This window comes from Ursus arctos, unplaced genomic scaffold (genome assembly GCF_023065955.2).
Source record: "Ursus arctos isolate Adak ecotype North America unplaced genomic scaffold, UrsArc2.0 scaffold_22, whole genome shotgun sequence".
Classification (NCBI taxonomy): Eukaryota; Metazoa; Chordata; class Mammalia; order Carnivora; family Ursidae; genus Ursus; species Ursus arctos.
This window is the reverse complement of record NW_026622897.1, coordinates 54796573-54823716: the sequence shown is the minus strand read 5'-3', so window position 1 is coordinate 54823716 and position 27144 is coordinate 54796573. Positions and strand designations below refer to the sequence as shown.

The following is a 27144-nucleotide window of genomic DNA, read 5'->3' as shown; positions in this document are numbered from 1 at the left end:
ACCCCCCTCCCCTCTGTAGCCCTCAGTTTGTTTCTCATAGTCCATAGTCTCTCATGTTTCATTCCCCCTTCTGATTACCCCCCTTTCTTTATCCCTTTCTTCCCCTACTGATCATTCTAGTTCTTATGTTCCATAGATGAGAGAAATCATATGATAGTTGTCTTTCTCTGTTTGACTTATTTCACTAAGCATTATCTCCTCCAGTGCCGTCCATGTTGTAGCAAATGTTGAGAACTCATTCTTTCTGATTGCTGAGTAATATTCCATTGTATATATGGACCACAACTTCTTAATCCAGTCATCTGTTGCAGGGCATCTCGGCTCCTTCCATGATTTAGCTATTGTGGACATTGCTGCTATGAACATTGGGGTGCATATGGCCCTTCTCTTCACTACGTCTGTATCTTTGGGGTAAACACCCAGTATTGCAATGGCTGGATCATAGGGTAGCTCAATTTTTAACTTTTTAAGGGACCTCCACACGGTTTTCCAGAGTGGCTGTACCAACTTGCATTCCCACCAACAATGTAGGAGGGATCCCCTTTCTCCACATCCTCTCCAACAATTGTTGTTTCTTGCCTTGTCTATTTTTGCCATTCTAACTGGCGTAAGGTGGTATCTCAGTGTGGTTTTGATTTGAATTTCCCTGATGGCTAATGATTTTGAACATTTTTTCATGTGTCTGTTAGCCATTTGTATGTCTTCATTGGAAAAGTGTCTGTTCATATCTTCTGCCCATTTTTTGATTTGTTTATTTGTTTCTCGTGTATTGAGTTTGAGAAGTTCTTTGTAGATCTTGGATACCAGTCCTTTATCTGTAGTGTCATTTGCAAATATCTTCTCCCCTTCCGTGGGCTGCCTCTTAGTTTTTCTGACTGTTTCCTTGGCTGTGCAGAAACTTTTAATCTTGATGAAGTCCCATAAATTCATTTTGTCTTTTGTTTCTCTTGCCTTTGGGGATGTATCATGAAAAAGGTTGCTTTGGCCGATGTCGTAGAGGTTGCTGCCTATGTTCTCCTCTAGAATTTTGATGGATTCCTGTCTCACATCGAGGTCTTTCATCCATTTGGAGTTTATTTTTGTGTATGGTGTGAGATAGTGGTCAAGTTTCATTCTCTTGCATGTAGCTGTCCAATTTTCCCAGCACCATTTATTGAAGAGACTGTCTTTTTCCCACCGGATGTTTTTTCCTGCTTTATCAAATATTAGTTGCCCAAAGAGCTGAGGGTCCATTTCTGGGCTCTCTATTCTGTTCCATTGGTCTATGTGTCTGTTTTTGTGCCAGTACCATGCTGTCTTTGTGATCACAGCTTTGTAGTACAGCTCGAAATCCGGCATTGTGATGCCCCCAGCTTTGTTTTTCCTTTTCAACAGTTCCTTGGAGATTCGGGGTCTTTTCTGATTCCATACAAATTTAAGGACTATTTGTTCCAGTTCTTTGAAAAACGTTCTCGGTATTTTGATCGGGATAGCATTGAAAGTGTAGATTGCTCTGGGTAGCATGGACATTTTAACTATGTTAATTCTTCCGATCCATGAGCATGGAATATCTTTCCATCTTTTTATGTCTTCCTCAATGTCTTTTAAGAGTGATTTATAGTTTCTAGAATAAAGGTCCTTTACGTCTCTGGTTAAGTTAATTCCAAGGTAACGTATGGTTTTTGGTGCTATTGTAAATGGGATGGATTCCCTGATTTCTCTTTCTTCGTTCTCGTTATTCGTGTACAGAAATGCAACTGATTTCTGAGCATTGATTTTGTATCCCGCCACGTTACTGAATTGCTCTATAACTTCTAATAGTTTGGGAGTGGCTTCTTTTGGGTTTTCCATATAGAGTATCATGTCGGAGAAGACCCATTTTTCAATCACATTTATACATGTTGCCACATCAAGCGGCCTAAATTCATATTTGAATAGGAAAATTATGCTTGGTTACTAGTTTCCCAGAGCTGTTATAACAAAGTACCACAAACTGAGTGGCTTAAAACAACAAAAATGTATTTTTTCACAGTTCTGGTGGCTAGAAGTCCAAAATTAAGGTGTCAGCAGGGCTGGTTCCTTCTCAGAGAAGCTGAAGGAGAATTTCAGAGGCTCTGAAGGAAAATACATCCTCTGCCTCTCTACTAGCTTCTGAGGGTTGCCAACAATCCCTGGTATTTCTTGGTTTGTAGATTCTTCACTACAATCTCTGCATCCATCTTCACATGGCATTCTCCTCTCTACCTCTTTGTACAAATTATTCTCTTCTTATAAGGAAACCAATCATTGAATTAGTGATTAATACTCTAATCCAGTATCATCACATACTAACTTGATGACATTTGACAAGAATTTGGGGGTAGAGGAGATACTGTTCAACTCAGTACAGTTACAAAATCTTAGTTTAAGAGAGTAAGTGAATAAAAAGTCACCAACTTAACTGGGTGATGGACATTAAGGAGGGCATGTGATGTAATGAGCACTAGGTATTATATAAGACTACTGAATCACATATGTACCTCTGAAACCAATAATACATTATATGTTAATTAATTTAAATGTTTAAAATGTTTAAAAAAAAACAAATATGCTTGAGCTTTTATTCAGTCCATGAGTTACAGATTTTTCACCATATTTTGCAAGAATGTGGGGAAGTATATGGGTATCATACAATTTGGGAGAAAAGTCTTATTACTGTATAATAACACATGAGATAATTATAGCACAACTTTCTCTAGAAGTAGGTTCCTTTTATAGATCAGTAGTTTGTAGAAACTTCCCAAAGCTTGGGGAAATTTAATAATTACTACATTGCTTTAGATGCCATGATATTGTGAATGAAGAAAAATCTTAGAGGAGATAAATATTTTGGTTCATAAAAAAAAGTCACCATCCTAAACTAAAGCTTTTAAAAACTATTATAAGCTCTTTGAGAGCAAGGATTTTATGTATCTCAGTGTAGACTTTGTAAACTTATTATTGATGAGACTGGTGCTTGCCAAATCCAACAAGATATCATGAGAAAGAAAAGTGGAATCTACACAAGAATATTACTATTACCTGGCCTGATATCATGTTTCTACTCTTGTGATAAAACTATAAAATAATTAACAATGATTAACCAAGTCACTCCAGGGAAAAGGTATTAGATGACCAGACCAGAGCAGTAAAACTGAGGTGAATGTACTCCATGCGAGTAAACAAATACATCTACATGGACATATAAAGAAAATATTCATACTATCTGTATTTAATTTCATCAAAAAATAAAGAAGTTAAATCGTACTAACATTTAAGCATAGGTATGCTTTTGGAGCATCCCATCCCCACTCCTCACTTGGACAGACTATCAGATGATAACAGGCCATGTACAGTACACAAGTTATTCTGTGTTATACCACACAGACAGGTTACAGTAACATCCTGATTCATGCATTCACTTTCAAAGTATTTGAATCTACTGCCATTTACATGTACCTGGTTGAGTCCACTTGTGGATTTAATATTTTAATTGGCCCCCACAAAATAGATAACCTGCTTTAAAAGATTCCGGTTAAGAAACAGACTGAAGTAAATATTCACATACAAGCAAATGACACTTTCTAACAATACAAGGAATTCTTTATCAACAACAATATAAAGTAGATACAATGACCATCCAATAAAATCTATTAAGCAATCAGACCACTAGAATTTTATGCCTCAAGATATAAGCTAATATATAGCTGGAAGCCATCAAAAAATATTAACAATATATTTTAAATAATACTTCAATCTTTAACCTTTTATGCATATTTTATAATGTATACAATATATTACTACAAAGCACATGTATATTTAATTTAAAAATAAACATACACATATATCACTTAAATTTTTTATAGATGTAATATACAATTCAAAATATGTTTGAAAACTACTACTTAGACAATCTCCAGAATAGAGGAGTAGAATGTCCTTTTGGAACACTTAACTCCAACAGGGCAATTATTATGGGATTACATGATTCAATTTATATGAAATATATATGAACAAGCAAATTCATAGAGACAAAATGTGGATCAGACAACATCAGGAGTAGGGAATGAGGAGTTACTGCTTAATGGGTACAGAATTTCTGTCTGGGGTGATGAAAATGTTGTGGAAATACTGATGACAGTTTCAAAATGCTGCAAATGTACTTAATGACAGTGACTTGTACATTTTATTTTTTTTACTTGTACGTTTTAAAAAGGTAAATTTTATGTTTTATATATATATATATATATGTTCTACCAAAAAATTTTTTAAAAAATCTGATCACAAGCCCCCCAAGAACACTGAACTCACTTCCTCAATTCAAATTCAATGTTTATTAAATGATCTACTGATCCATGAGCTTGTTTCCTGAGTGCCTTAAAGCTAATTAACCTGCCTAGATAAGTCTCTTATTGTGAACAGATTAATTAGTAGGTTGTTAGTTTTATTGGGAGATTTCTTCTAGATAAACTAAAACATCAATTTTCTAAACTTAAGAGCCAAGGTATAAACAACCTGTCTCCATCTTTAAAATCTCTTAGATGGAAACAAATTACTATTTGATTTATTCCAGTTATGTCTAACCACTAGGGAATATAGGCATCAGCGCAGAATATTGTTTACCTTCAAGAAACATAACCTTTTAAAAATTATTTTTTGTTTCCTTAGATCCTAAAAGCCATCCATGTTCACGGCAAATTACTACTTTGGTACATTTGTCTCTTCAACTTTGCAAAAACAAATCAATTATAACACTCCGAATGGGGCAAATTTCAACTAAAGATTACTATCCTTTTCAAAACCTGAAACTGTGTTTCTTCATTCATTCATCCATCCATCCATCCATTCATTCATTCCTTAAATAAACATTCACCAAGTATTTAACACATACCGGATACTATGCAAAATGAGTGAAGAGGAGGGGGATAACAGGACAGTAAGCGACAGACAGAAGCAAAAAGGTGCTACTGGAGCACACTGAAGGGCTATCAAATCCAGAATGAGTAGTAACAGATGAGGTAATAAAACACTCAAACAGGCCAACACTTGATCCGCATCTTGAGGGACATACTAAAGCTATCTAGAGACAGGAAAAAGGAGCCTTGTAGTATTTTTTTTTTTTTAAATGAAGGACTGAATAAAATACTGTCTTTGTGACTGGCACAGTACCTAGGACACAATATATGAGTTCCAGGCATAGACACTGAGACCACAAGGAGAATCAAGACCAAATGATTCCTTTTGGAAGAGAAATCTGTAACACTGCACCAGCATTTCCTTATTGTGGGAACTGTGGACGTTCCAAGTTACCTCCCTGCTTCTGTCTTCACAGCACTCTGTATTATAGAGAATATGGAAAACTATATTATAGAGAATATGTGTAGGGAAGTGTAGGGAAGCAGGGAGGAAGGAAAAGACACCTATATAACTACATATTCACCTCTTTTACGTGGCCATCATGACTATTCCATTTTACCTGATTTCACTTTTTACATCAGTCACTACAAGATACCCAAGATGCCCGGTTTATCTTTCATCAACAAAACTTATTTTCAAAGGGTTCTGTATATCTCCTAATCTAAATCAAGCTAAACCTTTGACACTTTAAATCAGAGCTTCCCAAATAACGTATTGCACACCCACAGCTATACCAGGAATGGGTACCCCTAAGCTCTGGAGAAAGCTAAGAGGGGCCTGAGGCACCGGGGCACTCAGGACTGCCAATGCTACATTAAAAGTTTTGTCACTTTTTTCTAATGTCATAAAATCGGTCAGACTTATGCCGTAACAATTTGGCATTAATATCTTTGATCATCAGGTATTATACAGCGTACCACTTATAACAATATTCAGGCAAAAATGGACAGTCTCAGATGTAACATACTCAATAGAACATTAATATGACTGAAAGTCACCATGATTTGCCCATCAATCACCTAAAAATCAAACTGACTACATTTCTGATTTTACTACTACTACGACGACACATGATAAAGTTATATACATAACTTACATACAAAAGGATGTCCACTCAGCAGTTTTAGCCAACATAGTGCTAGAAGTATTAGCAAGAGCAATCAGATAAACAAAAGAAATGAAAAGCATCCAAATTAAAAAAAAAGGTAAAATGACCTCAGTTTAGAGATGATATGATCCTAAATGCAGAAAATCCTAAAAACTCCCCCCAAAAACCTGTCAGAATAAACAAATTCAATAAAGTTGCAGGATACAAGAAATCAACATACAAAAAAAACCAGTTACGTTTCTTTACGCCAACAATGGTCTATATAAAAGGAAATCAAGAAAACAATTGCATTTATAATAACATTTATAATAACAATTGCATTTATAATATATAAAGTATATATATATTTAGGAATAAATTTAACCAAGAAGGTGAAAGATCTATACAGTGAAAACTGTAAAACACTGATGAAAGAAATTAAAGATACAAATTAATGGACAGGGATTCCACATTCATAGATTAGAAAAATTAATACTGTTAAAATGTCCATATTACCCAAAGTGATCTACAGAGATCTGCAATTTCTACCAAAGTCCCAACGGCTTTTTTCACAAAAACAGAAAAAAAATCTAAAATTTATAATGAAACACAAAAGATCCCCAACAGCCAAAGCAATCTTCAGAAAGAACAAAGCTGGAGGCATCATGCTCCCTGACTTTAAACTATATTACAAAGCTATAGTAATCAAGACAGTATAGTACTAGCATTAAGAAAAAGATACACAGACCTATGGAAGAGCATGGAGAACGCAGAAATAAACTCACACACATACAGTCAAGTAATTTTTGACAAGGGTGCCAAGAACACACAATGGGGAAAGGAGAGTCTCTTCAACAAATGGTGTTAGGAAAACTGAATATCCACACGCAGAAGAATGAAATTGGACCCTTATATTACACTATACACAAAAATCAACTCAAACTGAAGACATAACTGTAAGACACGAAACCATAAAACTCCCAGAAGAAAACACAGGGGAGAAGCTCCTTGACACTAGCCTTGGCAATGATTTTTTGGATATGACACAAAAGCTCAGGCCACAAAAGCAAAAATAAACAAATGGGACTACATCAAACTAAAAAGCTTCTTTACAGTAAAGAAAACAATAAAATGAAAAGGCAACCTAGAGATTCGGAGAAAATATTTTTTTTTTTTTTTAAAGATTTTTATTTATTTATGTGACAGAGAGACAGCCAGCGAGAGAGGGAACACAGCAGGGAAGTGGGAGAGGAAGAAGCAGGCTCCCAGCGGAGGAGCCCGATGTGGGGCTCGATCCCGGAACACCGGGATCACACCCTGAGCCGAAGGCAGACGCTTTAACAACTGCGCTACCCAGGAGCCCCCGGAGAAAATATTTTTAAACCACAGAGCTGACAAGGGATTAATATCCAAAATACACAAGGAACTCATACAACTCAATAACAAAATAAACAACCTGATTAAAAATATGAGTGCGGGACCTTAACAGACATTTTTTCCCACAGAAATGGCTAACAGGTACATGAAAAGGTGCTCAACATCACTAATCATCACGGAAATGCAAATCAAAACCACACTGAGGGATCACCTCATGCCTCTTAACATGGCTATTGTCTAAAACATTACAAGAAAACAATGCTGGTGAGAAAGCAAAGAGAAAAAAACATTCGTAAACTATTGGTAGGAATGTAAATTGGTACAGCCATTAGGGAAGACAGTATGCAGATTCCTCAAAAATGTAAAACCAAAGGGCCATATAATCCAGCAACCCAAGGAACTGAAATCAGTACTTTGAAGAGATACCTGCGATTCCATGTTCACTGCAGCATTACTGACAATAGCCAAGATACAGAAACAACCTGAGGCTCCGCTGATGGATGAATGGATAAAGAAACTGTGGTATGTGTACACAGCTGACCATTAACAACATGGGTGTGAACTTCTATGTGGATTTTTTTTCTATAAATATAGTTTGGTACTGTAAATATATTTACTTAGAGTTTTCTTAATAACATTTTACATATAATATGTGTTAATCAACTATTTATATATCAGTAAGGCTTCTAAGTCAACAGTAGACAATTAGTAGTTAACTTTGGGGAGTCAAAAGTTACACTAAGAGGTTTTTTTTTGTTTTTTTTGTTTTTAAAGATTTTATTTATTTATTTGACAGAGATAGAGACAGCCAGCAAGAGAGGGAACACAAGCAGGGGGAGTGGGAGAGGAAGAAGCAGGCTCATAGCGGAGGAGCCTGATGTGGGGCTCAATCCCATATCGCCGGCATCACGCCCTGAGCTGAAGGCAGGCGCTTAACCGCTGTGCCACCCAGGCGCCCCTACACTAAGAGTTTTGACTGTGCAGGGGTGGAAGCTCCTAAACCCCTCACTGTTCCAGGGTCAACCGTCTATAATATATAGTAGTTATCCTTAAAAAAGAAGGGAGTCTTGCTGTTTGCAACAGCATGGATGAACCTAGAGGATATAACGCTAAGGAAAATAAGCCAGATACAGAAAGAAAAATAACTCATGATCTGACTTATATGTAAAATCTAAAAACGTGTAGTATATGGAAGAGAGAACAGAATGGTCATTAGAGGAGTAAAGAGGTACAAGAAATGGACAGATGTTGGTCAAAGGATACAAAATCGCAGTTATATAGGATGAGTAAGTCTAAAGATCTAATACAGAGCGTGATGACTATAGTTAATAACACTGTACTATATATTGGATGGTTGCTAAAAAATGTAGATTTCAGGTGCTCTTACAGGAAGGAAGGAAGGAAGGAAGGAAGGAAGGAAGGAAGGAAGGAAGGAAGGAAGGAAAGGAGGGGAGGGAGGGGGAAGGAGGGAAGGAAACTATTTGAGGAGATGGTTAATGTTAGTTTCACTATAGTAATCATTTCACTATGCATATGTATATGAAAGCATGTTTCACACCTTAATATACACAATTTCATTTTTTCAGAATAATAAACCCCATAACAGAAAAGGATATTTTACACTACAAAGTTATTCCCTTCTCTTTTAAAATTAATTTCTAGGATCCGCTTTTAAGATTAAAAAGTTACAAGGGAGGCTACAGAAAACATTCTGTCAGAGAACAGCAAGCTATCAACGCTGCACTTCAATGGGGTCATAAACTACAAATACAATTGCCGGATATTACCATCCCTAAAAATGAGGCATGCCCACGACTACCCACTCCAGTTCTGTCTTCTACTAGGTTTAGCTTGCTGAAGGTCAACCAACACTTCTCCTCTTTCCAATGTTATGAGAAGCAAAACTAGCTTTTAGTCTATGAAAATTCAAGTTTCATGCATCCTAGTACAAAATGGAGTCCTGAGAAACTAATTATGACTTTATTAAAATTTTCCTCTGTGGTTTTTTTTAAGCTACCAACACTTTCAAAATTCTGGAATTCTAATAGCATTGATTCTCTTTCCAAGACAATGAAAACCTACAGTTAAAGAAATTACATCAGGTTTACCATATCCTCAAGTAATCCTTGTTAACATAAGAAATCTTTTAATAAACTAGCCATTTGTACCAAAACTTTGTTTATACCCACAGAAATCCTACCCTAAAATCAGAAGCACCTCACTTACACAGTTACCAGTACATCTTTAGGTATTCTTATTTTAACACAACAAACGATATTTTATCCTATTATACTCACAAACCCTACTAAAACGTTCTTTTAATAAACTAGGGAGAATATACTCCCTTCAAAGATAACCACTAAAAGCCTAGCCCTAACCTCCACAGGATAGAAGAGTTTTGCGTTTTTGTGCTCCCACTCAGAGGCAATGAAGGAATACATTGTAGTCAGTTTCCCAGGAGAATGATCAGCAATATACCATATAATGCCAGAGCCAAAGGATGCCATAAAGACTGAGAAAGACTCTGAGTGAAGATTATAAAATAAATTCATGTTTTCACGTACTGTCTACCCATCCTACTCAAAACATACATGAATGAGATTAAAAAAATAATAAAAAGAGAAAACAAATAAGACAAGAATAGGCATTAAATGAAGTAACTATCTCCCTAGACCAGAGAAGCAAACCTGCAATCAGAGTTAAACGTCAGAACACACTAGACTGTAGGTTAAAAAGAAGGCAACAGGAGGAGGATTCTGGGAAGATGGTAGAATAGACCGCCTCAGGAATCTGTCTCCCCATCTAGAGGATAACTGTTATCCCAGAATCTGCCTGCTGTAACTATTTTGGAACTTTGGAGACTGTTGAAGGCTTGCAACTTCCAGGGGAAGACTTGGAAGAGTAAATTGTGGTTAATTTCAGTCAATTTCAGCTCTTAGCAGATTAGCAGCTGTTCATCCTCCAGACACATGGCAGGCAGCTATGTGCATGTTCCTGGAGCAGCTTGCACAAGGCTTGTGGAAACCAAGGCGGGCAAAAGGACCCTAGCCTCCAAATACTGGAAATCTCTGTTATGATTGCTATTGCTGCTTCTGATCACAGAGGTGCAGACAAAGAAGCAGGCAACAATTCTGTTTTACCTCCCCCAACTGTTACAAGCCCCTCTAGCTGAAATGACTTCTAGGAAATTTAAGGAACTAGCACCCTTTTCCTCACCTTCATTTTTTTGCTTTTTTCCCCTTCAGGAGCTAGATATTAAAGACTAGAACATTCAAATGAACAACTATACCATGCATATATTGGAAAAATTAGAAAGTGATCGTGCATGCACAGGGAAAGGCTCAGGGAAAAAAAAAAACCAAAAACCAACTTGATAAGACCTTAAATTTAAACTCTCAGGCTGATCCTCAGCACAGGGACAGCCTACAACAATCAAACAAAAATAATATCAAAAACCAGCAAACCCTAGGTAAGAGGGAGAATTTGAAGTCCAGAGTTACCACATTATTAGACTAAAATATCTCATGTTCAACAAAAAATTACAGGGCATACCAAAAAAGTATGGCTCATTCAAAGGAAAAACTAAATCAACAGAAGCTATCCCTAAAAAAGAACTTACAGCGCATAAACTAGACAAAGACTTTAAAACAACGGTCTTAAAGATGCTCAAAGAACTAAAGGAAGATGTGGAGAAATTAAGAAAACAATGTGTGAACAAAATGTAAATATCAATAAAGAGATAGAAAACCTAAAAAGAAACCAAAAGCGAATTCTGGAGCTGAAGTGTGCAATAACTAAAGTGAAAATTTCACTTGAGGGATTCAATGGCAAGTTTAGGCAGGCATAAGAAAGAATCTATGGGGGCGCCTGGGTGGCACAGCGATTAAAGCGTCTGCCTTCGGCTCAGGGCGTGATCCCGGTGTTGTGGGATCGAGCCCCACATCAGGCTCCTCCGCTATGAGCCTGCTTCTTCCTCTCCCACTCCCCCTGCTTGTGTTCCCTCTCTCGCTGGCTGTCTCTATCTCTGTTGAATAAATAAATAAAATCTTTAAAAAAAAAAAAAAAAAAAAAAAAAGAAAGAATCTATGAACTTGAATATAGGACAACAGAAATTAGTAAGTCTGAGGAAGAGAAAAAAAAAGATTGTAAAAAGTGAATAAAGCCTAAGGAATATGCTGTATGATACCATCAAGCAGAGTAACACATACATCATGTGAGTCTCAGAAGGAGAAGAGAGAACCGGGCAGAGATTTGAAGAAATAATGCCTGAAAACCTCCCAAATTTCTTGCCTTGCAAGAAATGCTCAAGGGAGTCCTGTAAGGTGAAAGGAAAGGACACCAGACAGCAGCCTGAAGCTGTCTGAAGAAATAACGATCTCATTAAAGGTATTTATGTGGGCAATTACAAAAGACAGTATTATTGTAACAATGATTGATAACTATACTTTTTGTTTTCTACGTGATTTAAAAGACTTATACATTTAAAGAAAAAAATTATCAGTGTAAAAACAAGTACTAGTATAACTTTGGTTTATAACTCCAAATCTTGTTTTCTACATAATTTCAGAGATTAACACATTACCAGTTTATATTTTTGGGCACACAATGTATAAAGACGTCATTTTGGGATATCAACAAGTGGAAAGGGGGGATGGAGCCTTAAAAGAGCAGTTATTGAAGTTAAACTGGTATAAATTCAAGTAAGAGTGTTGTAACTTTAGGATGCCAAATGTAATCCCCCCGGTAACCACAAACACAATAGCTACAGAATATACATAAAAGGAAAGGAGAAAGGAATTTAAACATTTCACCAAAAAAAAAAAAAAAAAAAAACACAAAAAAAAAACAACAGAAGACAGCAACGCCGGAAATGAGGGACGAAAAAGCTATATACGGCACACAGAAAACAAAGAGCACAATGACAGAAGTCAGTCCCTCCTTATAAGTACTTTAGTAAATGGATTAAACACTCCAATAAAAAAAAAAAACCAGAGATTGGCAGAATGGATAAAAATACATGATCCAACTATATGATGTCTACTCACTTGAAATCCAAAGACATAAAAAGGTTGAAAGTAAAAGGATGAAAGATAACATTCCATGCATATAGCAACCAAAAGAGAGCAGAGGTTGCTACACTAATATCACACAAAACAGACTTTAAATCAAGAAAGGTCATGAAACAAAGAGGACATCACACATGAATAAAAGTTTCAATACAGTGAGAATATGGAGTAATTATAAATGTTTATGTACCTAAGGACAGACCATCAAATTATATGAAGCAATAACTGACAGAATTGAAGGGAGAATTAGACACTTCTACAATAATAAAGACTTCAATACCCCACTCACAATAATAAACAAAACAACCAGATAGAGTATGTAAGGAAACAAAGAAGGTTGAAACAGCAAAACTAACATAGATCAAAGACATAAACAGAACACTATACCCAACAACAGAATACATGTTATCCTCAAGAGCACATGGGACATTTCCTAAGATAAACCATACACTAGGCCATAAATTCTCAATCGATTTTAAAAGATAGATATCATACAGAGTATCTTTTCTGTCAATAATGGGGAAAAGTTAGAAATTAATAAAGAAGGAAAAGTGAAAAATTCACAAAATTGTATAAATGAAAACACACTAAAACACACTTTTACACGACCCTAGCTCAAAGAAGAAATCACAAGGGGAACTAGAAACTACCTAGAGATTAATGAAAATGAAAACACAACATACCAAAAATTATGGGACACAGCAAAAGCAGTGCCAAAGGGAAAACTGATAGCTAAAAATGCTTATATTAAAAAACAAGGAAGATCTCAAATCAACAACCCAACTTTAGAACATAAGGAACTAGAAAAAGAAGAGCAAACTAAACCCAGAGCTAGCAGAGGGAAGGAAATAAAGATTAGAGCGAAAAGAAATGTGAAATAGAGAATAGAAAAACAGAGGAAATCAATGAAACCAAACGTTAGCTCTTCAAAAAGATCGACAAAATTGGCAACCCTTAAACTAGATGGACTAAGGAAAAAAGAGAGGATTCTACAGAAATAAAAAGGATTTTAAGAGAGTGCTATGAACAACTGTATGTCAACAAATTAGATAACCTAAATGAAATGAACAAATTCCTAGAAGTATAAAACCTACAAAGACTAAATCACAAAGAAATAGAAAATCAGAATAGAAGTATAACTAGTAAGGAGACTGAATCAGAAGAAAGAGAGAGAGAGAGAGAAAGAAAGAAAAGAGAAGAAAAGAAGGAAGGAAGGAAGGAAGGAAGGAAGGAAGGAAGGAAGGAAGGAAGGAAGGAAAGAAAGAAAGAAAGAAAGATAAAAGCCCTGGACTTGATGGCTTCACTGGTGAATTTTACCAAATATTTAACAAAGAACTAATACTGATCCTTCTCAAACTCTTCCAAAAACTTGAAGGGGAGGGAACACTTCCTAACTCATTCTATGACGCCCTTATACACTGATACCAAAGCCAAAGGCACTATAAGAAAGAAAACTAAAGACCAATATCCTTTATGAACACCAATGTAAAATCCTCAGCAAAATACTAGCAAACAGAATCTGTTTTTAAAACATTAAAAATCAGGGGCACCTGGGTGGCTTAGCTGGTCAGGGTTGTGAGATCGAGCCCCACAGTTCTGCACTGGGTGTGAAGCCTGCTTAGGATTCTCCCTCTCCTCTTCCCTCTGTCCCTCCACAACTCCCTCTCTCAAAAATAAATAAAATAAAACACTGAAAATCAAACTATATCAAGTGTTTTGAGAAAAAAATTAGTCTGCTCTTCTCCCCAAATGTATTTCTTACCCATAGTTGTTGCAAGCTAAGAAACTAATAAAAAATTTTTTTAAATTTAAATTTAAAAATAAGAATCAACATAAACACAGAAAATAGCCCTTGATCTCTCAAGATAGTTATCCCCATTGTTCTACAGGAAGAGGTTAGCAGAACAAAAAGCTCCAAGTATGCAGTCCGCCATTTCAAATAATTTTGCCAATGCTTCTGTAATAGCAATGGCCAGAGAGCTAACTGCACACAGCTAAATTCAGTTACATTTTAAACCTCTATGCTGATGAAATTTACCAAAAAGAACCCCGCCACATACACTAACTTCTTGGGTAGTATGCCCAACTCGTCTTCATAAATTTATTTCTTGAAAGGATAAAAATAGCAAAAACTCTAGGGGCAACAGTGTATCACAACAGGCTATTTGACAAGGTGTCCATATTTGCTCCATGTTTGTCCTCAAGCAAGGAGCCGCCCTTAAAGTCCACAATCTTTTCCTGCTCCTTCTCTCAAGCCACAGTAACCTTTTGTATCCTTCTTTCACTAGCAGCATTCTGCCAAAGACTACAGGAAGTAAATTAATACACAGAACTTGCCCTTAGCAATTTCAGTCTGAGTATTGCAAATGATTTTACCAACACCTCAAGTGGTTAGCTAAAAGTAGTCAAAAGCCAGATTTGATTTTACCCTAATATTTAAGGGTGTTTAGTGACTCTTACATGGCTTCTGTGTTTTCAGAGATTCATTTATTCTGTTTGTATAAATAGATATGCAACACATCTGTTATTTCTGGAGAATTACAAAGTGAATTTCACAAACCACGCTTAAAAATAAAACATTAATATTCCTGTAGGAAACTAAAAGTACCAAACAACTTGAAAAAGTTCAGGGCTCAAATCCCTTCAAAGTGTAAATAAGGTTATGCAATATTAGTTTCTTTCTTTCTTCTAACATTCCCCTAAACTAGATTACAAATTTACTTTGCATGTGCTTCAGGTACTGTTTTTCAAACTGCTGTCATATGATCAATCCACTTGAATTATTTTCCTTTATAATATTTCTCTATTGGGATGGCTCATCTGTATGCTCTCTAAATTTCACAAGTAATACTCAACCTTTTTGGCCAATCAATCCTTTGCCTAGAGGATGAATAATTCTATAAAGGTCATATCAGTGTCTTTGAAGGAAAAGAAGTTAATGTATTTAATTGGAAGATAACACACAACCATAGAATGTAAGCCCTCGAAGCGCCAGAACTTATCCTTTTCTTTTGGGCAGTGCCATAGTACCTGGAAGAGTGCTCAATAAATATTTCTCAACACATGGAAACTAGTATATCTCAAAATAAACTTCTAATTTAAAAACAGTATTTTATTAAATAATTAAATGTAGTAATAAATCCTTCTAGAGCACAGATTCTCAGTCATCTTATGGTCTAACTAAGGAAACATCAACATTCGCAAGATTGAGTGCTCCTGACAGAGGTGAACCACCAGACTAAAATATTAAAAAGGAACCAAAACACAACCACCATTTTTTATTTTTTTTTATTTTTTTTTTAAAGATTTTATTTATTTATTCAACAGAGATAGAGACAGCCAGCGAGAGAGGGAACACAAGCAGGGGGAGTGGGAGAGGAAGAAGCAGGCTCATAGCGGAAGAGCCTGATGCAGGGCTCGATCCCATAACGCCGGGATCACGCCCTGAGCCGAAGGCAGACGCCTAACCGCTGTGCCACCCAGGCGCCCCCACCATATTTTTAAAGACTGTTTTAACACTGGCAAAACTGATAGAGGAGATCAAGTGTTCATATAAATTGCAATTCCATTTCTTTTTGAGGTATTTAGATACTCTCGACTACTTAGATATGTACCAATGACAAATAATAGCAAAAGCTATGGAACTTCCCAAAAAGGAAGCCTATAATAGCATCATTACCAAATATTACTATCAGACAGTTGGTAACAAAGATGTTTCACATACTCTGAATTTAACAATTAGCAGACTCTCTAATGGAAATTCCCTAAATAAGGCCAGATGCTCTAATTTTCAGTTGATTTTTAAATGTGCCTAAGTATATTGGCTTTTATAATAGTGCTTAATCTGAAATGTATAAGTTAAAATTAAATTCTCAGATGTTTGATCTTTCTCCAATTGTGCCTTGCCAAAATTTTAATGTAACAAAACTTCATTTTTTTTAGCGCACCAGCAATATGTGATACGGAAAAAAAAATACACAGCTATGGTTTGAGACAATTAGATAAATGATTTTTAAAAATCTATTACCATTATTACAGATTCAATCAGGCTTGAAAATTGGCACTATCAGTGATGTTGTGTTCTAATCCATCCAAGTCACCAAAACAAACCATAAAATCTTTTTAGGCCCAACATCACCTACATAGTATTTCTGCTCATATTTAACGGAAATCTAATCATGAAGGAAAAAAAGGAAAATTCCAAATATAAAGCATTCTACAATACAAATGACCAGACCTATGAAAAAAATCAATGTCATGAAAAACAAAAAGGTGGAGGAAATATTCTAAATAAAATCAAGAGACATTATTCACCAAATGCAATGTGCAAACCTCAATTGGATCTTGGGAAAACAGCTTATAGACATTTCAGGAATAAATGAGGAAATCTGAATATAAACTAAGTATTAGATTTTACAGAATTATTATTCATTATCTTGGGTGTGATAAAGACACTGTAATTATTTGGGGAAACGTTCTTGTTCTTAGAAGATGCAAAGCAAAGTATGTAGAAGTATGATGACTGCAGCTTACTTTCAAACAGTACAGCTTAGAAAAAAATGTGTATCGACACAATACTAATGTAGCAAAATGTTAGTAACTGGTTAATATAGAGGCAATTAATACTATTCCTTTTAAAAAAATACTATTCTGCAGTGTATTATTCTTTCAACATTTCTGCAGATTTGCAGTTTTTCCAAATAAAAGATGAGAGGAAAAAATGTCATTAGGTAAGTTTCTTCATATTTCTTTTTTTTTAATTTTATTTGATAGAAAGAGAGAGAGCATGAGCACAAGTGGGGGGAGGGGAAGAGAGAGAGGGAGAAGCAGCAGACTCCCCACCAAGCTGGGAGCTAGGAGCCTGATGTGGGGCTTGATCCCAGGACCCTGAGATCAGGATCCAAGCCGAAGTTTGACACTTAACCAGCTAAGCTACCCAGGCGCCCGTCTTCATATTTCAATTCAATTCAGTAAAAAATTCCAAAATCTAAAGTTGGTTAACTCAATGAAAATTTCATTTTGTAAATCTCTTATGGCTTAAAGTAATAATTGATTCTTGTTATAGATACATTTTAGATAACTAGGATTATAAACCAAATTTCAATAAAGTTGATCCTATGGCATGGATTTCTACTATAAAATCTGAGTTACTGTTGCATTTTTGAAGACTTAAAAAAGTTTTCAAAGACTTTAAGAGATAGTTTTTCAAAAAATTCTGGCATAATAAAAATAGTTAAGTAGTTATCCTAATGAAACAGTGGATGTTCTCATAGTGGGAGAATTTTTACAATGCTTCCCAAAGGCAAGAAGGTCCTCCCACTATTTTACCTCATACTATTTCCCAGACACATTAGGACTTGGAATACCTAATGATACATGCAAAGGTCCACAAATTTAATTGATCACTCTCTTTCCACTAGGGAAATCCATTATCTAACAAAGCCAGGTTACAACAATTTACAGAGATAAGTAAAACTGAGACACTAAAAACCATAAAGACCACCTTATACAGGTACACACAGATTGGGAAGCAATTTCATCTCCATATTCATTAGCGTATCCGACTAGCCTGAAAAGAAGGGAGGGGAGAATGGTCATCATTCTCCTTTCAAAAATGAAGGAAAAATAAAAGTCAGAGAAGTAATTTTCCTAGTATCATCAATTTGATGTATTTTAGACGGAATATTCCTGCTTTGAATTAGTGTCCCGTTTCTTGTCCATAAAATGAAAAATATGTAGTCAGTGGCTACAGTAATAAATATAAATAAAGCAATAGATATCTACTCCCATTCCCCCCCAAATACCAAAAGACAATAGCCCACTATGAATATATTATATACAATATATGTAATGTTAGGAATATTTTATTTTGCAACATATTCCTCAGTCTATGAAAGAGAAAAGTCATTAGGAGTATCCTTTCTTAATGTCCCTTCCCACATTTCAACTTTTCTTCAAACAATGAAACCTCTACATAGCGTGAAAAAAAAAAAAAATAGCTAATCAATTCCATTAAGACACGTATTTTTTAAAACATTTTAAGATCTCTAACCACTGACAACATCTCACAACCGCTGTCAGCATATACGAGAAGCTGGTGGTTGTTCTGTTGGCTTGAGGACACAACTACAACTCTTACATATTTCCAACAACAAACATTTAAAAGTCAGCTGAGTACTGTCTAAAAACCTTCACTGCCACTGTCTGCTAAGATCAAGACACTTCCTTCATGAAAGCTTGGAGAACGGTATCAGGAAAGGGGGAATATTTCTGGAGACAACACTGGGATATTCTGTTAAGAAATGTTACATTACTAATAAACTAAGGTGCAGACAGGTAACATAGTTTGGGAAAACAAGTAAGCTAATGGCTCTGGATCTAAAACTTACTCAGAACAGTCAGACTCTGAATAGGAAGTCATTTTAGAAATATCTTTATCAATTTATTATATTTATATTTCCCTTTTAAAATATGGTCAAGAAATATGTATTTTAAAATATCACTTCTAATTAATGCTGAAAGAGTTCTTTCAAAAACTGTAAGCAAATGATAAAGAAACCACAGTGTCACACACAGTTTAAATGGATTTTTTGTTGTTGTTAGAACAAAAATATGAAATTTCTCCTAAAAACTAGGCCGCAAAATATTTATAATTATATCATCTAATAGGAGCAATAGCACAGAGAAAAGCCACTCATATACTGCTGCTAAGAACATAAATGACTATTTTTTGCAGTACATTCATTAAGATTACTAACGCTTTAAAAACGTACAAAACTTTTTTTTTTTTTTAGATTTTTATCTATTTATTTAACAGAGAGACACAGCAAGAGAGGGAACATAAGCAGGGGGAGTGGGAGAGGGAGAAGCAGGCTTCCTGCTGAGCAGGGAGCCTGATGTGGAGCTCGAGCCCAGGACCCTGGGATCATGACCTGAGCCGACGGCAGACGCTTAACGACTGAGCCACCCAGGTACCCCTAAAAATGTACATAACTTCTGACCCGGAAATTTCACTTATAGGAACTGGTGCAAGGAAATAATCAGAGATGAATGTAAAGCAGTTCAGTCGAACAGTGTTTATATCAAAAAAGTAAAACTAGAAAAAAAACTAATAAATTTAGTTAAATAAATGTTAAATAAATGTTATGCCAAATAAAATGAAATATAATTATTCCAAATTGTAATATGCAGTTACTTCAACAATGATACAGGAAGAAAGATGTTCACTGTTATTGGTAACTAAAGAGAGAATACCCTGAACAAAACAATACATTTGTAAATTTTAAATATATATGTGAATTGTATATATGTTCATTAAGAAGAACTATAAGGTTATATGCAATCTCTACAAGATGGGGGAACAAATTTTTTCTCCTATTTGATTTCCAGAATCTTCTACAAAAAATATGTTTAATTTATGTTATATCCATATGAAGGAAATTGTGCAGCTCTTCAAAACCAGATCAGGGATTGTATTACAGTATTCTGTGTGCTCAGAGCTGTTCTTTACAAAATTTTATTAAATTATAGTGAAATAATAAATATAAATATAAAACCTTTTTAGGAAATCACTGTATGAAATGTTTCAAAATAAACTGTGGGGTAAACTAATTTATTAATTTAATTAGAAAAACAGGACCAAGAATCAATGAATCCAACTCAAATAAGAGTTTGCGGCAATTTAGAGAAAACACAGGTTGAAACAGAGGCTGCAGACTCAAGAAAAAGGCCTCCAAGAAAATGGAGGTTTTGATGAACTACATATGTCATATTTAAAATACTGGAAAAACTGAGAAAAATACAAGAAGAACTAAAGAAATAGTGATAGTTTAGAAGAGTTAACATTGTTTAACTGTCAGTTCTTCCCAAATTGACCCAAGGATTCATAGCAATCACAATCAAAACCCCAAAACCCCAGGGAAATGAACAAACTGATTCTAAAAGGTAAATTTACGGAAATATAAAGGGCCAAGAGTAATGAAGACTCTAATACTACCAGCTATCAAGGTTTATTATAAAGTTACAGTAATTAAAACTGTAATATGGGCAAAAAGATTTCAAAAAGATACACTAGTGGAATAGAAGTCCAGAAATAGACTTACACATACACAGCTACCTACATATGCTGCTCATGGGAATGCAAAATTATACAGTCAATATGGAAAACAGTTTGACTATTTCTCAAAAAATTAAAAATAACCTTACCAAATGACCTGACAATTCCAGTCCTAGGTATACACCCAAGAATATGAAAACACAGGTCGAAATAATGACTACTATGTGAATGTCTATAGCAGCACTATACATAAGAACCAAAATTGGAAACAATCCAAGTATCTAACAATTAGCGAATAGCTAAACAAAATGGTGTGTGTGTATCCATACCATGGAATATTACTCACCAATAAAAGGAATGGATTACTGATACATGATAGAACATGCATGAACTTCAAAAACATTTGCTAAGTGAAAGCCAGGCAAAACTACATATTATTGTAAGGGTACATTTTTATGACATGTCCAGAAAGCGCAAATTTATAGAAACATAAAGCTGATGGTTGCCTTAGGCAACAGAGATTGACTGCAAACAAGTACAGAAAACTCACTGGATTAGTAGAAATATTCTAAATCTAAACTGTGCTGACAGTTGCATAAACCTGTAAATTTGCAAAAAAAACATTTAATTATATACTACAAATGGATGATATTTAATGATACATAAGTTATGCTTCTGAAAAGTATATAGCAAGGGAAAGCAAGCAGGAAGCTATAAATGAAATGTTTGGTAATGTACTGGTAATGGTCGAGGCCAGGTAACAGCCAATAAGAATTCCCTGTTCTAATCCCTACTTTCACACATGCTTGAAAATTTTTCATAATAATTTTTTTTTAAATAAGAAAACAAATAACTTTTCCTAATTGGCAAAAGATTTGAACACTTTACCAAAGAACATGTACCAACAGCAAATAAACAGATGCTTAACATCATTAACTATTAGGTAAATGCAAATTAAAACCACAACGAATACCACTGTGAACCTATTACAATATCTGAAACTGAAGACTATATCCAGTGTTAGGGAGAATGAAGAACAACTGATACTCTCATATAATGCTGGTGGGAATATAAAATGGTACAACTTCTTTAGAATATAATTTGGCAGTTACTTAAGAAGACCCAGACAGTCTACTCCTATGTATTTACCCAAGAGAAATGAAACCACCTGTCCACACAAAAATGTTCATAGAACCTTTATTTATAATATCTAAAAATAGAAACAACTCAAATGTCCACCAAGAGGTGAATAAATTGTGGTAAGTCCATATAATAGAATACTGCTCAGCACAAAAAAGGAGAAATAAATACACAACATAAATTGTAAAATAATTATGCTGATGAAAGAAACCAGACAAGAAAGAGTATATACCGTATAATTCCATTTAATAGAATTAAAATTCTTAAAAATGCAGACTAATCTATAGCGATAAAATGTAGATTAGTGATTGCCTGAGTGATAATGAGGAAAAGACAATCACTGAGGGGCGGTGCCTGGGTGGCTCAGACATTAAGCGTCTGCCTTGGCTCAGGTCATGATCCCAGGGTCCTGGGATCCAGCCCCGCATCGGGCTCCCCGCTTGGTGGGAAGCCTGCTTCTCCTTCCAACACTCCCCTTGTGTTCCCTTTCTCGCTGTCTCTCTCTGTCAAATAAATAAATAAAATCTTAAAAAAAAAAAAAAAAAGACAATCACTAAGGGGTGAGTGAAGGGGAGGGATTATAATGAGACATGAGGAAACTCTCGGTGGCTATAGACATGTTCTTATCTTGATGGTGATGATAGTTTCACAAATATATAACTCAACAAGGCTGGGTTTTTTTTTTAAGATTTTATTTTTTTCAGTAATCTTTACACGCATAGTGGGGCTCAAACTCACAACCCTGAGATCTGGAGTTGCATGTTCTGTCTGAGCCAGCCAGGCACCCCAAAGGCTGTTTAAGAAAAAAAGCAGTATAGTGAACACCTGTGTAAGAGTGAGAACAGTAAGAGGGGAGGCACAAGAGGGATTTTGGGGGTGGTGGTAATGTTCTGTTTCTTGACCTGTATACTAGTTATATGGGTGTGTTCACTTTGAAAATTCATGGAGCTATAGTCAGGATTTATACACTTCTCTATATGCACGTTATACATCACTTTTTAAACAGCCTATTAAAAAGAAAATAAGATATTACTATACATTCCTCAGAATGTCACTATTTAACTTTAGACAATACCAAGTATTGGCAAAGATGTGGAGCAACTAGAACTCTCATACATTGCTGCTGAGCATGTAAACTGGTATAATCACTTTGGAAAACCAGTTGTAACTATTAAAGTGCTAACATACATATATACCCCGCGACCCAGCAGTTCTACTCCCCGGTGTTTACCTAACAGAAATGCATCCATATGACCACAAAAAAACATGTACAACAGTTTTCCTTAGAAGCAACAGTTAAAATCATCCCAAACTGGAAGCAACTCAAATTTTAATCATCAGTAAACTGGAAAACAAACGGTGATATATTCATTTGGTGGGTATTATATAGTAATGAAAAAGAATAAGCTATTCCTACACATAACAACATATATGGAAGCTCAAAACTTAATGGTAAATGAAAGAAATCAGACACAGAAGAGTGCACAGTACCTGATACCATTTCATTTAAATTCAAAAACAGTAAACAATCCAAAGGTAACTATTCTGATAAGAATCAGCATACTGGGGATACCTGGGTGGCTCAGTCATTAAGCATCTGCTTTCAGCTCAGGTCATGATCCCAGGGTCCTGGGATTGAGCCCCGCTTTGGGCTCCCTACTCAGCAAGAAGCCTGCTTCTTCCTCTCCCACTCCCCTTGCTGGTGTTCCCTCTCTCGCTGTGTCTCTCTCTGTCCAATAAATAAATAAAATCTTTAAAAAAAAGAATCAGCATACTGGTTACCACTGGAAGGTAGCAGTAATGACTGCTTCTTGGACCCTGGCAATGTTCTACATCTTAATCTGAATAGTAGCTACGGGACTGTGTTCACTTCATAAAAATTTATCAAACAGTATACTCAAGATTTGTCCATCTTACTGTATATATGCTGTATTTCAATTTCTAAATGTTTTTCTTTTAACCTCTACACCCAATGTGGGGCTTGAATTCATGACCTCAAGATCAAGTCACATGCTCTACCAACTAAGCCAGCCGGGCACCCCTATTTCAATTTTTAAAATCTACCCCCCAAAATTTCAACCCTATACTGAGCCAGAGAAGGAAAGAAAAAGAAATAATTTAAATAGTCCAGCTGTCCTCTCTGACTACACCCCATCACCAGTGAGGGTATGTCCTCAGACAGCAAATGCAAATAATAAGCCTGGCATAATCACTGCATACTGGCAAAATCCACAGATAGAATGTCAAGTCATTCGAGGGTTTCTCTACCAATTGAGAAAAAGTAAAAACACTGTTGAGGCAGCTAAAGAAGAGTGTAGAGATGACTTTGTCTACATCATCAAGAAATAAACTGAAAAACTGGAAAAATATTGAAGAGTAAGAAGAACTGAGAAAATCACCTAAAAAGTATGACAAAGAGCAAGAAAAATCAGCACACTGACTCTCCACAAATGTGCTCACGAGCAGAGAGACACTGAACACTTTAATTCTGAATAGTATTCTTCTATGAAATTTTAAAATATACATTAGGTATCTTACAGAGTTTATAGATTATCATATAGAATTGCATAAACAAAACCAGGTATAATTTACTTAAAAGACATTTAAAGAAATTTTTCAAGAATAAATTAGACTGCTCTGTAAAATGCAATTCCACTGCACTGTATACATACATTTATACACAAAAATACATATATCTACACACAACACAAATATATGTTATAAACACACGAACACACATAAAAACATATATATATGCACTTAAGAGAACAAGAGATAGAAGTCTAAATATATTATCTAGAGCTAGAAAAATAACAAAGGCACTAAAATAGTGCCGAATTACACTGGAAAGAGTAGGCCAAAAGGAATGGCTTAGGAAGCTAATTTCTTATTTATTATAAGAAATTATCCAGCAATAATGTCTACAGTTGACAAATCATGAATCAGTTATAAGCACATTATTTAAAGATATGGAAATGATCACCAGGAGAACCAAAATAATCATCTACTTTTAATCTTTTCTCTGAGGATGGTGATTGCGACTGGGACAAAGGATTGCTAATTTTCAGGCAATTTAATGTACTGTCTTATATTTTTAATCATGAGCCTGCCCTATTTATTTGATTATTAAAACTTTAAATTATGTTCCAGATAAATACATTATACAAAAATTTTCACTTCCTATAACTTTTAAGAGCAGATCATATACTTTGGTCCCAGTGGAAACATACATATAAAAGGCATAATAACTGGTTTATTGAGAGGATTACACCACATAATGTATGTAAAATAATCAGCAAAATGCCTAGTACAAGGATTCAATGAATTTTAGCTATCATTACTAGTACTTATTATATTTGTATAGAATAAGGTTCAACACTAATTACTAGAACTGACACTAATTCATTATGTAAAGTACTTGATTAATAAGTACTCAATAACTAATGACTGAATTAATGAATTAGTCTATCTAGCTTTCCAGAAATAGATAGTTATCTTCTAAGACTACCAAATAAAATATAGTTACCTTGTTAACTACAGTAAAATCAGAATAAAACTAAAATCAAAACCTGACATTTATACTTTTGGGTGCGGGAGGAGATCAATTTTAGAATTCTATTCCACATAGAAAGTAATTGCTTACAAGGGCCAAAATTTCCAAATCACGTCAGACTGTTTTTATACAAGGAAAAGTAGTTATTAATTCTTAACATATCTACAAAATGGTATGCCAACATAATTTTTTCTTGGCACATTTAGTTATCTGGGAGCAAATAAGATTCTAATTAAAATAAAAGCAGAAAATGGTTAAATTTCCCTAGAAATAGCACTATGCCATCCATTCAAAGTACATCATTCTCTATCAACAGGGTCCTAAATAGAAATAAATGCCTAACTGGATAAAATAAAATTAACTTTCCATAAGACTGAAGAGAAGAGGATATGTAAAAGAATGGATATACAGCTGACCCATGAACAATGCAGAATTACGGGCGCCGACCCCCAACGTAGTCAGAAATCCACATATAACTTTGACTCCCTAAAAATTTAACTACTAAAAGCCTACTGCTGACCAGAAGACTCACTGATAACATAAGCAGTCAAGTAACACATATTTTGTATATTATTATATACTGTATTTTTACAAAAAAGTAACCTAAAGAAAACGTTAGTAAGAAAATTGAGGAAGAAGAAATACATTTATAGTACTGTACATAAATTTACTGGGAAAAAAAAACCATGTCTAGGCAGAACCATGCAGTTCAAACCCATGTTGTTCAAGGGTCAAGTATATATACTTATAAAATGTATGCATTATTATTTACACTTGTAAACACTTTACAAATTCTATAAATATTATCTTCTCTCCAAAGGTTCATAACCCTCACTGTAGTAAAAAGCAACTTACCTTCTCATCTAGAGATTCAAATGGAGTAAAAGGAGGATCAAAGTGAGACAGCCAGAAATAAAAAGAAAAACAGGATGCAGGGATAACAAAGTTTCTCTCCAACAACCGTAACTGCCTTTAAGCCAAGAAGAAGTATACCTAGAATGGTCACCTCAATGTCCAAGCTTACCTGTGCATACTCTCTTTCAATGGCAGCCTTCTTCTGACTGAATGTCCTAAAAACACAAATAAAAATTCATTACCAGAAATATAACAATAATTTTATGTAAATTTATCAACCTATCCTCAGATACCACCTGGTAAACTGTGTTCAGGGAAAGGACAATATTTTATTCATTTATATTCCTAGGAGTACTGTTGACAAAAACTCTGGAGTCAGAAAATCGAATCAACAAACATTCAAATCCTGCCTCCACCATGTACTAGCTGTATGACCTTGGTCAAGTCACTTGATTTCTCTGTGCCTCAAAACGTGGATAGTAACAATATCCACATCATAGGGAGAGTGTAAAGTTTACCTAATTAAAATATATTAAGTGCTCAGAACAGTGTCTAGCACACAGTAAAAGCTATATATGTTAGCTACTTTTATGACAATGGCTAATGCACAGTAGGCACTAAAAACGTTAACTGAACTTAACCAATGTAGAGGGAACTATAGAAAACAAAACAAAAATTAAATTTGGGGGGCACCTGGCTGGCTCAGTTGGTAAAGCATGTAACTCTTGATCTTGGGGTTGTAAGTTCGAGCCCACGTTGGGTGTAGATTACTTAAAAATAAAACCTTAAAAAAAAATTAGGGGTGCCTGAGTGGCACAGTCAGTTACACATCTGACTGTTGGTTTTGGCTAAGGTGGTGATCTCAGGGTCATGAGACTGAGCCCTGGTTGGACTCCACGCTCAGTGCACAGTCTGCTGAAGACTGTCTCTCCCACTGCCCCTCTCCCCCCATGCACTCTCTTTCTCTCGCTCTCGCTCTCTCTCTAAAATGAATAAAACTTTTTTTTAAGAAAAGAAGAACATCAAATTTTGATCAGCTTAGCAACATGAAAAATAGTCAAATCAATTCCTTCATTCCAGTCCTTTGTAACAAGAG

At 35.2% G+C, this 27144-nt stretch overlaps 1 protein-coding gene across 3 annotated transcripts in view; it reads right to left on the bottom strand.

Moving 5' to 3' along the window:
* The window catches only part of FCHSD2 (FCH and double SH3 domains 2), a 266732-nt gene that overhangs the window by 197728 nt on the left and 41860 nt on the right, over window positions 1–27144 (bottom strand). For all 3 annotated transcript variants that reach the window (XM_026518037.4, XM_057317025.1, XM_026518038.4), the window contains exon 3: window positions 26218–26263. In XM_026518037.4, the coding sequence (XP_026373822.1) occupies window positions 26218–26263 (46 nt within the window). The remainder of the gene's footprint in view (window positions 1–26217; window positions 26264–27144) is intronic.